At 38.7% G+C, this 12,816-nt stretch overlaps 1 protein-coding gene across 4 annotated transcripts in view; it reads right to left on the bottom strand.

The window, feature by feature from the left end:
* Nucleotides 1-12,816, bottom strand: part of TBCEL (tubulin folding cofactor E like) — a 72,721-nt gene that overhangs the window by 44,338 nt on the left and 15,567 nt on the right. For all 4 annotated transcript variants that reach the window (XM_032357992.1, XM_032357989.1, XM_032357990.1 and 1 more), the window contains exons 2-3: nucleotides 5,181-5,330; nucleotides 3,380-3,519 (exon numbers count right to left, since the gene is read on the bottom strand). In XM_032357992.1, coding sequence (XP_032213883.1) covers nucleotides 3,380-3,519; nucleotides 5,181-5,313 — 273 coding nt within the window. In that variant the 5' untranslated portion in view covers nucleotides 5,314-5,330. The remainder of the gene's footprint in view (nucleotides 1-3,379; nucleotides 3,520-5,180; nucleotides 5,331-12,816) is intronic.

Raw genomic sequence — 12,816 nt, 5'->3', positions numbered from 1 at the left:
CTAATATATAGTGTAATATTGGTTTCAGGAGTAGAATCCAGTGATTCATCACTTACATACAACGCCCAATGCTCATCACAAGTGCCCTCCTAAATTCCCACACCCATTTAGCCTATCCTCACCCACCTAGAGAAAATACTATTAAGAACACCATAAGGAAGAAGAATTTTATTTATAGCACTGTCCTGTGAGAAGTCTGCATGCAAACAAACCCGTGCAGTTCAAACCTGTGATGTTTGTGTGCAGAAACACGGATGTGAACTTACATGACCTTCTAGGTCTCTACAATTCTCTAAAATTATCTCAACCACTTCTGTTCTTCAAATTCAGAGTAGAGGACCCTCTACTCTGGCTTCCAAAAATGAAGAAACTAAAGTTTTAAGAAAAATGGGGAAAGGATTGGAAGATAACAATCTGTAACTTATACCCAAGCTATTCTCTGCCTCACCTGAGGGGCTGATTCCTCCCTGCTCTCAACTACTTGGTTTAATTTCTTTTATAAAATGGTTTCGATAAGGAAGGGAGGAAAAAGGAGATGCCTTGGGAAAGGTGAGACGAAAATGTACTTAGCTAAACTTCAAGTCAAAAGCTAAAAATGCATCTGTTTTCACACGTGGATGCCCAATTTTAGAAGGATGGAGACAAAGCTTCGCCTTCCCCTACAGTATTACAGCTCTCATATGTATTTATCTTTATCTCTAGACATCCAGCAGTGAGTAGTTTAAACCACAAAAGAAGTACTTATAACATTAGTGACCATTCAAAACACTAAAAGAACAAACTATGTTATTTTGTCCCATATTACTATCTCAAATATAGGCAAATTAAACTTACTTAATGACCAGGGACCAATTATCTTTTTGGTAATCAGGTATACGGATTGCAATGGGGCCGAAATGTAATGTCTTATAATTGTGACCCATGAGGCATTGGTAGCCTGGCAAAGAGTTTCATCAATCCTAAAAATCAATATGCTCCTGCTGTCAGCACTTCTCCCACCTCTCTGTGCTCTGATAGATAGTCTAGAAGATTGGGATCAACTACAGTTAAAGCAAAGGACAAAAAATAAAGGAATGATGAAAACAAAAATAAATTGGAAGACGGAAGCCTGAAGGGTAGCGGCAGTGAAGACTTATTTGAAAACTGCCTGGAAATAGACTAAGAGCACTTGTAAGAAGATACAAACTGATCTCAACGGAACATAGGACCCTCTGTCCATTAATGTCCACGTGGCCCGGAAAATACGTAGTGTAGACCTTAGTCTACACCAAGCAGAGAAAAGGCTGAAATCCCTCATGTGAACTTTGTGTTCTGCCCACACTCAGAGCTTGCTCTTCTGAGGCCGCAGCTGTATTGCTATTAAACTGTGGGCAGTGGGCAAACGCCTACCTTATGCTCGTGGTCAGAGTGCAAAGCACAAAGCCTCTCTGAAATCGGACACGCCCAAAGAAGCACGTTTAAGGGAATTGGCCTGCAAACACGGGAGGTGAAAAGATTCAGAGGAAAATGTGGTCTGACTTGTCACTCGTGCAGGTTAAAAACCCTCCCCAGATGTTCAGCAGCAGGCTATGGGGGGAATCAGGGAGGAGGAGGATGAACAAGGCAGTGCATGGGGCGTCCGTGCAGTGTGGACAGAGCACACACGTCACTTAAGCATCTCCAAGGACCAAGAAGGCACAGAATGTAATTTGTGGAACACTAAATTATACTAGTTGTTCAGATAAATGAATTAATAAACATATGTACAAACAGAGATTATTTCTTGGAACAGCCCAGTAAATCTGCATATATTAACAAGTCCTTTAACAATCAAACAACACGCATCTCAAAGGATTTGGTAAAGAGCTCAATAAAAATAGGACATATAACCAGAAGCACAATTATCAGATTAAACTAGACTATGAAAGAGATAAATGTAAGAAAAGCTGAAGAAAACTGGGTTACACACAGATTTTTCTCAAAAAAGCTGTCTTAGAATTTGTATAGCATTTAATACTTACAAAGCACCTCAGTGATTAATTTTATCTGCAGCCCTGTCTTAGGGATGAGCACTTAAGCACTAAAGGATTAAGTGAGTTTCTTAAGATCATAGGAAAAGTTGGAGCAAGTGGTCTTGATCAATCCCTAAAATACAGTAATTTATTCACTAATGCAATCAACAAACATTTGAGTACCTAGTATGACTCTCTGGGTGCTGATGGTAATAAAGACAAAAATCTCTACTTTGAATAAGCTCACAGTCTAGTAGGAAAACTGTCAAGCAAGCAAGAGATTGGACTACATTGTGATAAGTGATTGCATTTATCAAAGCATCGTGATATAGGTACTGGGATACTTTGTCTCGGCCTGAGCAAGAGCCAGGGAACATTTCGTAAAGGAATAGTGACTTGGGCCAAGTCTTGAAAGATACAGAGGAAGAGGTCGGGTAGACAAGAAAAAAGAGCAGTAGATTTAGAATGAATAAAAGCAAGGAAGCTTTTCATGTCAAGAGTTTATCATGAGCTGCAGGAAAAAGCATATGGCTAGCGATGAAGATAAACTCTGAAAGTAGCCAAGGGCCATATGGTGGAAGGCTACATTTAGAGAGTTCAGGCCTTAGTTTCCAGGCAGTGAAAAGCAACTACAGGACTTTAAGTAAGAGTGTCATAATCTTATTTCATTGATTAAAAGGAATCTGGTCACACTATAGAAGCTTATAGGAAGCAGAATAAAACCAGAGGCAGGAAAATCTACTAGGAAGCTTTCTCAAGAGAGAAGATCCTAAATTAAGGCAGGAGAATGAATCAAGGAGAAAGAACTATTTTTCCCTGATTCTTGAGCATAGTTTCCACAAGGTAATGTCATCATCAGGTAGGCAATATTATATATAATAAGAAAGAAAGTTGTAATGCTTTTATTTGTGTACTTGGTGTGACTTACTCTGAGGGCAAAAGACATCAATTATTTCAAAACACCTAAGAGACTTAATAAAATAAGGAAAAGTTCTAAGATATTTGGAGTTAATTTCAGTACCAAAAACAAATATTTTTGTAATCGAGTTTCAAGCTCAAGTAATTTTTGTGGCAATTTAGAGCACTAAATATTGATGTAGTGGTACAGAATGAACACAGGATGTATAAACTAGTGAAACAGTAAAAAACCCAATGCATTGTTAGCAGTCTAAACCGCTGTGGTCTTATTAACCTCTTGATGCCCAGAAGAAAGCTCCCCAGTGCTTTTCATATTAATGAAAAACAAATTAGCAGTAACAACCTTCACTGAAAAATCACCATAGAACAGCTGAAGCAGTCAGTTATTTATCTTCAGACACAGACAAGAATCTCAAGTGAGAACCAAAATTCAGCAGAAGTACCAAAATGCAGCAATATAAAAACTTTACCTCATGCCAGTCTTCGAGTTTGTTGTCAGAAAGATCTAGTTCTGACACATGAGCACAGAAGGCAGCAATTTCTTTTTCGTCTCCTGCACATGTTATTCCACAGCTGTTCAACACCAGCACACTTGGGAGGTTGAGGCGATCTGAATAACACAACACTTTTTAAATCAGTCTAATTCTTGTCTGCATACATTCAGCCCCCAGGAATCAAAATCAAATAGTGTGAAATGACACGAGGACCTGGAAAAAACCCCAGAATGTGATGGGGTCCAAGGGTATTGAATTCCAAATATGGCCCAGGAGGAGATTAAAAGTACTGGACCAGTACCACCAAAAACATCTTGTAGGCTTTACCCCTGGCAGGATGGTTGATCTCAACTGCCAACAGTACAGCTACCATCTTTCCTGTCATCTCATCATCTGAACCCGAGAACATGTGATTTATCTGGACTCCCACTGTCTTCTAATTGGCCTCAATTCTTTCCTTTTTAAAATTTAGTTCAAAAGTATCATTCTGGATAACTCTTTTTTTTTTTTGTCTGATATGTATTTCTGCCTACTGCTGCCCTTGAAAATTATCTCAAACCATTAGATGGTCCACTATGAAACCACTTCTGCTCTTCAAATTGGTATCATTAAAGAAATCTTCCTTGCTTAAGTGGATCCATTTAAAAATCTGTGTTCTCTTTCTTGTCCATCAATCATTTCCATTTCACATCCACAAAGAATGTGTCCCTTATGAAAATCAGACTTTTAAAAATACATAATTACAGTGAGAGAAACTGTTGCAGAATCTTAAACTATTTAATGAATTTGGTGAAACTGGGGTAGTCAAACTACTTCCTGGTTCAAAAATACATGAGTCAATAAAACCACACTTGTCCTTGTGAAAAGGACAGACATGAGAATTCAACCACTTTTTCCCTATACGGTATAAAACAAGGGCTCACAAAAGGAATATTTTATTCATGGAGGCCTCAAATTATGTAATTTTTTTAACTCAGTACTTTTCAGTATCAAATTTCTCAGAATGGGAATGGATCCTGAAAAAAATGACCAAGTAAGAAATCTACCTCTTACTGCCACTCCAGTTCATATGGAGTGATAAGACCAGTTGAATTATGTTCCTCAGAACATAAGAACGAAAACACTGTTCCATCCTGATCTCCCACACTCACAAAGAACTACTTCCAGAAACTACGAAATACAAATGAGGTTAAGATGTTAAGTGACAGACACACCTTAAATATTTCTCAATGTTGTAGATTTCTCTCACAACATAACCCTTCTCCTAGAATGTTTTGATCTCCCCTCTAACCAAGTTCTATATTAGGGTTAGTTCAAGTCTCATAGTGTTGAATCTTTTCTTGATCATACTAATTAACTCTACCCTAAATTTTTTCCCCAGTCACTGTGCCAATTATGTGGGTCAACATAAACTGCCTTATATGTTTGTAAATGTGAATATCTTGTAATCCAGCTAGGCTGTAAGGTCACTGAGGACACAGGCCAGTCTTGTACTGTCTTGTATCCTCCAAGTTCCTTGACAGAACACCTGTTTGAAACATTACCACTCAATATTGTTCTTGCCATAGAAGTGCAACTAAGATGCCTTATGGCCAATCAGGAGGAAAAGAAATCGTTTTGAGTTTTTTAAAAAACTGAAGTCATATCAAGGGAGAAAGGCTATGCAATTCTAACTCCGAAATAAAGGAAATCATCTGGAAACAAGACAATATTCTGGTTTGAAGTCCTAAGTACTAAGCTCCCAGTACATAAATGTTTGAGGTCACGTCTTTCTTACCTTTCATAGGAGAGCCCTGAGGTGTGGCTGGGACATGGACTCCCATACCAGGACCACGACGGTAAGGGAAATTTTCAGGACTATATTTTTCACATAATACTTGCATAAAACTCCTTCCACTAGGTTGATCCATCTTCCTTTCCTAAAATTCTACAAGAAACCAAGAGATTGTCAAAGTTATTTTTTTTGCCATATATGAAATTTTTAGTGCAAACCAATTATTTATAAGGCACTAGCCCAGGCACTGCAGGCATATGAGACATGGTCACTGTCCTCAGGAATTTACACTGTGCTAAGACCTTACAATTTAGGGGAGCTATATATGCAGACAAATGACAGCAATGCAGTCTAGCATATAACTGCAGTACAGATTAACAGTGCCACAAGATGTAGATGAGGAGAAAATCATTTCCAGTCAAGGGTAACAGGAAGACTTTTCACTGGTACCTAGGGTTTATGTGTTAAGAGGAAAAAGAAAGGTGGAGACTCAACATCAGACTAAAGAATCTGTATGAATCCTTTGATATTTATTCCTCAAAATCTATTCTCTACTTCTTCCGTAGTAAAAGAATTTTTTTTTTTTTTTTTAAGTAGGCGCCGCACCCAGCATAGAGCCCATTGCAGGGCTTGAACTCACATTCCTGAGATCAAGACCTGAGCTGAGATCAACAGTCAGACACATAACCGACTGAGCCACCCAGGCACCTTAGTGAAAGAATTTTTCACTGTGCACATAGTACTTAGGGATGAGTATATGACTAAGTTCTAGTTGATGAGATAGAAACAGTCTATGGCAGCTTCTGGGAATCCTCCTTAAAAGATAGCCAGAACGTACCCTTTGCCTCCTTCTTTGTCTCTAGGTCAATTCTGTTGTCTAGGAAACAAATACCACTTTGCACTATGGGCCCACGGAACATACCCCAAGGATGGTGGAACAAAGAGCTGACAGAAACTTAAGTCCTAAGGACTTCATGGAACTGAGCTGCCATAGTGGTTGTGTATCTCTGGAAATTTAGTGGAAGATATATAGCCCTCTGTTTTATTTACGCCACTGTTCCATTTTTCAGTTACTTATGAATGGACCCAATTCTGACTAATACAGAATGTCCTTTCTTTTGGTTTTGAGTTTGGGTAGACTCTTCACCATCTAACTACAGGTCCAAGCATACAGTAACTCCAGCATCCTCTCAGTATGCACACATAGGTTAAAACAGGTAATTAAAACATGCTAATTTCTGACAGTCTGCTAACCCCTTTTCTTGAGGGGCTGGCTTATGATCTATATTAAGTATGAATTGAAATATAGGCAATTGACTACTATAGTTTCAACTATCAAATGACAAGCTTTTTACTAAAACAATCAGAAAAACCAAGGAGAATAAAGAGTACTCTAAGAAAGGATATCATGAAAAAGGGTGTTTAACAATGTGAATGTACATGGTCTAACAGAAAACAGCATCAGGAGTAACTAAACAGGAACCTCACAGCAGGTCATGTGTGCTATATTAAGAAGCTGAACTTTCGTGCTATTCCTTATGTTCCACAAATAAGTGAAACCAAATGATAACTGACTTTCTCTGCTTGACTTATTTCATGGAGCATAACCTCCTCCAGTCCCATCCATAGGCAAACAATGAATCATGGAACACTACATCAAAAACTAATGATGTACAGTATGGTGACTAACATAACACAATAAAAAAATTTTTTTAAAAGAAGCTGAACTTTATTCTGTAGAAAACAAGAAGAAATTAACAGGCATTAAGGAAGGGAATATAACCACCAAAGTTTTTGGAAAACCCATTCTGACAACCAAATGGCTGATGAATATGAAGGAATACAGATTGAAGGTAGCGCGAAGAGCTAGAAGGACACTACAGAAACATAGGAGACCTCAGGCAAGGAAAATAAAGCAAAAATAAACTACTGGGACTCCATCAAAATAAAAAGCTTTTGCACAGCAAAGGAAACCATCAAGAAAACAAAAACTAGATGGGAAAAGACATTTGCAAGTGATATATCCAATAAGGGGTTAGTGTCCAGAATATGTAAAGAATTTATACAACTCAACACTAAAAACAAACAAACAAATGATCTGATTAAAAAATAGGCAGAGGATCTGAAGACTCTTTTCCAAAGAAGACTACAGGTGGCTAGCAGGCCCATGAAAAGATGTTCAGTATCACTAATCATCAGGGAAATGCAAATCAAAACCACAATAAGATACCACCTTACATCAGTCAAATTGGCTAGTATCAAAAAGACAAGAAATAAGTGTTGGGAGGGGATGTGGAGTAATTGGATCCCTCATGCACTGCTGGTGGGGATGTAAGCTGGCACAGCCACTGTAGAAAACTACATTGAGGTTCTTCCAAAAATTAAAAATAGAGAAACCATATAATCCAGTATTTTCTCCAGTGAACAATCACCCAAAGAAAATAATCTGAAAAGGTATATATACCCCTATGTTTAATGCAGCAATATTTACTACAGTCAAGGTAAGGAAGCAACCCAAGCTTCATTCAACAGATGAATGGATACAGAAGATGTGGTGTACACACACACACACACACACACACACACACAGGAATATTACTCAGCCATAAAAAAAAAAGAATGAGATCTTGCTATTTGGGACAAAATGGATGGACCTAGAGGGCATTATGCTGAATGAAATAAGAGAAAAACAAATACCATGGGATTTCACTTCTTTACGGAATTTAAAAAACAAAACCAAAACAAAATCTTCTCTTTTTTTCTGAGATTTTATTTATGTATTTGAGAGGGGGAGAAGGGGTAGGCGGAGAGAATCTCAAGCAGGCTCCCCACTGAGCACGGAGCTCAGTGTGGGGCTTGATCTCATGACCTGAGTAGAAATCAAGAGTTGGATGCCTGATAGACCGAGCCACCCAGGTACCCCAAGACCAAACTTTTATTTTTTTTTTAAGATTTTATTTATTTATTTGACAGAGAGAGAGAGTACAAGGAGGGGTGGGGAGAGGGAGAAGCAGGCTCCCACTGAGCAGAGAGCCCGACGTGAGATTCAGTATCAGGACCCTGGGATCACGACATGAGCTGATGGCAGATGCTTAACCGACTGAGCCATGCAGCCATGCAAACCAGACTTTTAAATACAAAGAAAAACATGGTTGACAGACGGGAGACAAGTGGGGAGATGGGCGAAATATATAAAAAGAATTAAGAGATACAGACTTCCAGTTATAAAAGTGTCATGGAGATAAATAAAAAGTACAGCACAGGGAATACAGTAATATGGTAATAATGTTGTATGTTGTAATAGTATGGCAATAACAATAGTATGGCAATAACATATGTATGTTGTATATATGTAATAATGTGGTAATAACATTGTATGTGGTTATATGTATGTAATAATATGGTAATAATGTTGTATGTATGTAATAATATGGTAATAACGTTGTATGTGTGCAATACTGCATGCTGACCACACTTAACCATGGTGAGTATTGAGTGATATACAGGATTGTTATATATCTGAAACTAACATAACATTGTATGTTAGTTATACTTTAATAAAAAATAAAGTGCAATGCTATAAAACGTTTAAAAAAAGAACACCCAAAACAAAACAGGAGAGAGATGATGAGGGCCTGAGGTGATACAGTGGTAGTACAAAGAGAAAGCAGTGGCAGATTCAAGGTCAATTTAGAAAGCAAGCTTTTTGGGAATTATGGGGGCTGAGGAGAAGGAAAAGACTGACCCTCAGATTTCTAGTACAGGTGGCTAGGTGACTGATGATACCATTAAGTAAAAAGAAAATATGAAGAGACTGAGTTGTACAGAAGAAAATGATGAATCCCACTGTATACAACACATTCAGCCCAAGGCATTTGTGGACTATCCAAGGGAACAGTCTGCAGTAGGGTGAGAAACGTGAGCTGGAGGGGAAGATTTTGACATCAGCAGGATATAGGAAATATTACCAGTAAGAATGGCAGGACAACAGAACTCTCCGGGACACTGATGTTTAAGGAACAGGCAAAGGAAGCAGAGTCATGAAAGAAAACAAAAGGAATAACCAGAGGAGAGTATACAGTCAATACGTTGAGAAGTTTTTATTAGAAGGGCAGCAGACAAGCAGGGGAGGATGAAATGGGCTGATAAATAAGGCAGAAACAGGAAGGAGTAGGGAATTGGGGGCAACTGTCCAGATTTTCCCTCTTAAAACAGAAGAGGGCTGAACACAGCTAAAAGAGAAGCAGCAAGTAGAACTGAAGAGGCTGAAAATGACTACTGGTATATGGTCCTAGAAGCAACCCATGAGTATGAGCATTAAAAACTTCTCAGAAGGCTGTTAGATATAAGCCAGACCATGCTGCGTACTGTTTACCCATGGAAGTGACACATTTACTTCACTGTGTCACACTGGTTTACTTTGGCTTATACAGTTTAATGATACTGAGCATCGGGCATTTTTCTCATGGGACTGTCCTAACTCCATGACCACATTACCAAGGGGAGCGGAGGTGGGTAGTTTAATTTCCCCAGTAGGGGCTCACAGCATCTGGCACAGTGCATGGCACAGAACTCAACAAACGTCTGCTGACAAGTGACACTAGCCCCCACGTGCTGAGTAGAAAGAGCAGAGAATTCGCCACTCAGCTCTACAGTGTGGTGTCACTGGGCAAGACACTATTTCTCTAGGACTCCCATGTCTTCGTCTGTAAAGTAAGATATAAATATCTCTACTACTTGGATTTCAGGGTTGCCATAAAGCCTTAAAATATCCAAATGCAGTTTGGGATTCCAGGGCTGTTGCAAAACTCTAAAACATACAGATGTTACTAACTATATATTACAGGAGGTTGTAGCATGGTAGAAAGCACATAAACGTAGGAGACTCAGGCTCTGTTATCTACTAGCTGGGTAGAATATAAGCTAGTTATGTAAACTCTCTACTTTAATTTTCATACCTATGGATGAGCTAAAATTTTTCTCTTGGATTTGTAATAAGAATTTGAGGGAAAAAAAAAAACAACTCATGAATATAGAAGTGGTTTTAGGGTTGCCTGAATGTCAGACTCTTGGCTTCGGTTCAGGTCATGATCTCAGGGTCGTGAGATGGAGCCCCACGTAGGGCTCCACACTGGGTGTGGAGTCTGCTTGGGATTCTCTCTCTCCCTCTCCTTCTGCCCCTCCTCCCCCTCCCTCTCCCTCATAAATAAATAAACCGTTAAAAAAGAAAAAGTGGTCTCTAAACTTGCTTCATTCCCTGGATTACCACCAGGCCCATGTCCACTGTCCTCTGTGAAACCAATTCACAAATGCCTAGAACACACAGTAGATACAACTAAGCACATGTCCACCTACTGAACGAAAGTTTCATTTACCAAGGTTTAGACCATCAAGTACATTTCATAATAATGATATCACAGATTATCTTGAAAATTCGTGGCTGCCTTCAGTCAGTCTCCTCATTTGTAAGCTTAAAGATAGAACCTGTGTTCTTTCTGTCGACACAGAGTGATAAATGTCTGCCGCTGTCTTCTATGCCAGCACTGATTGTGTCAGAACTGAACGGTGTGTTCATCGAAGGCTCCGGGAGCCTTCAGGTGGACAGTTCTTTTATGACGTAAACTTATCACCAAGAGCAGACAGCACAGAGCAGGACCTAGGCCACTAGTGACAGACAGCATAGTACCCATCAAGGACCTGTCTCAAGCAGAATGCCAACAGAATTTGTAGATACGTTCAACAAACGTCAAAAAAGTTACACTGCCACCTTCTATACAATTAGCAGTTCAAAAGAATAAAAAGTGAGTGGGAAGAGTGCTGAACTGTCACTGTCAGAATAATACTCCCCCAGTTTAAACAGCATCTTTAAACGGAGGCTTTAGAACCACTGCAACCAATACAAGGGCAAAAATCTTATACACACCTTAAATATACGCAAACCAAAAAATGGCAACATCAGAGACACACTCAAATTAAAATAAGTGCTAGTAAGCCAGCAATCATGGGAACTTAACAAGTTGTTCCTCGTGGCCTCATGCTTTTAACAATTCTTCCAAATAGTCTAGGTTTTGTTTTGTTTGTTTGTTTGTTTTATATCTTCCTTTTTTCCTAAAGACTTAAAAGAAATGCCAGGCGCCTTCCCTGGTCATTTTCCAGGATAGTTCACTGGACTAGCTTTCCAGGAATGCAGATAGTGTACACATTAATACACGAGTTTTGAATTAGGACATTAAGACTGCAAAATGGATCAGTAACATAAATCTATGTAAAAATCTGTTGGGGCAGTTTTGGGAGGAACAGTAGGTGGGAAAGGAAAACTGAAAACCAAACAGACCGAATAATGAGGAAATACAGGACGGAAAAAGATCTTTAACTGGAGCCTTTTAAAAGTTTTTTGGAGGGGATGGGGGGTAATCTATGACTTTCTGGAAAGAACAGGTGTCACATTACATCTGACTACCTCTACAGTTGGCAGAGTTTTAATGCATTTCTAAAAGTATTCTGAAGTGGTTCTGAAAGCCAAGAGCCAGGAATCTTGGGTGATGTTGCTTGGTTCCATTACCAAGTCCTGGAGTGTACCTGTGAAAATCTCAACTGCTTTGTGCCTCAAATCCTAACTATAAAAGTGCTTGGAGAAAGTGCCTGGAGAAAGTCAGGATGAAGTGCAAATCGGCAGATAAGCTGCTCAGTACGTTTTCGCCAAGTAGATTAGTATCAGAACAGAATATCCAGTCACCTGAAACTCCATTTGTACTTTATGTTCCCAATCAAAGGGTCAAGGTCAAAATCAGTATGAAACTGAACACAACTGAAAACAGTATTTCTGATCACTAACACTGGAAGGTATACAAGATAGATCTTTATGCTGGTATGCAAGATCATTATTACTTCATCAAAAAACTTTATGGTAGAGTACCATAAAGTGTGAAGACTACTGGTCTCACTCACAACTTAAAAAAAAAAAAAATGCCAACCTATAGACTCCCAAACTATACCTTTTAAAGCTTACAAAAAATAGATTGATCTGTTTATAAATGGATAGGATAAAATAGAAATTAGTAAAATTAGTACCTATGGTTGACACCAGAGAGAGGAAAGGAAGACTAAGGGTGGGAAGGAAATTTGCTTTAAGGATTAAGTTCACGCATTTGAACCACTGAACCCACTGCAAACACACACATTCTTCTGCTTTCAAATATTATCTCTCTGAAATAGAAACATTTTAAGTGCTATATCTGGAAATGACCTAATAATTTGCCACATGACTTTTTATTTCTCATTATTATCAACTGTCTGTGAAAAAAAATTCCAAATTGGACTGTGTGAAATTTAGAATATTAATTTAAAAAAAGGAGTTGGGGAGTGAGGAAGCAAAGAGAAATAAAAGGGTGGCGGAAAGGAAATAAATAGTTTTCTCTACTATCTCTTTTTTCACACTTTATCAAGTGGTTCCCATTAAGCCTATCTGCCCATTCATTTATTCATAAAATGTGTGCCCTCACAATCATCTCATTTAGTGTCATTCAACAAAGATGAACCTAAAACAACCAAAAACAAAGACGAACCAGACACTGACTCTGTGCCAAGCACTGCGCTACACACGAAAGAAAGTGAGAATGAATACAATCCATACTCTGCC

The sequence above is a fragment of the Mustela erminea genome, chromosome 9 (assembly GCF_009829155.1).
Source record: "Mustela erminea isolate mMusErm1 chromosome 9, mMusErm1.Pri, whole genome shotgun sequence".
Classification (NCBI taxonomy): domain Eukaryota; kingdom Metazoa; phylum Chordata; class Mammalia; order Carnivora; family Mustelidae; genus Mustela; species Mustela erminea.
The sequence above is the reverse complement of the archived record's forward strand: the minus strand, read 5'-3'. Positions and strand labels throughout refer to the sequence as shown.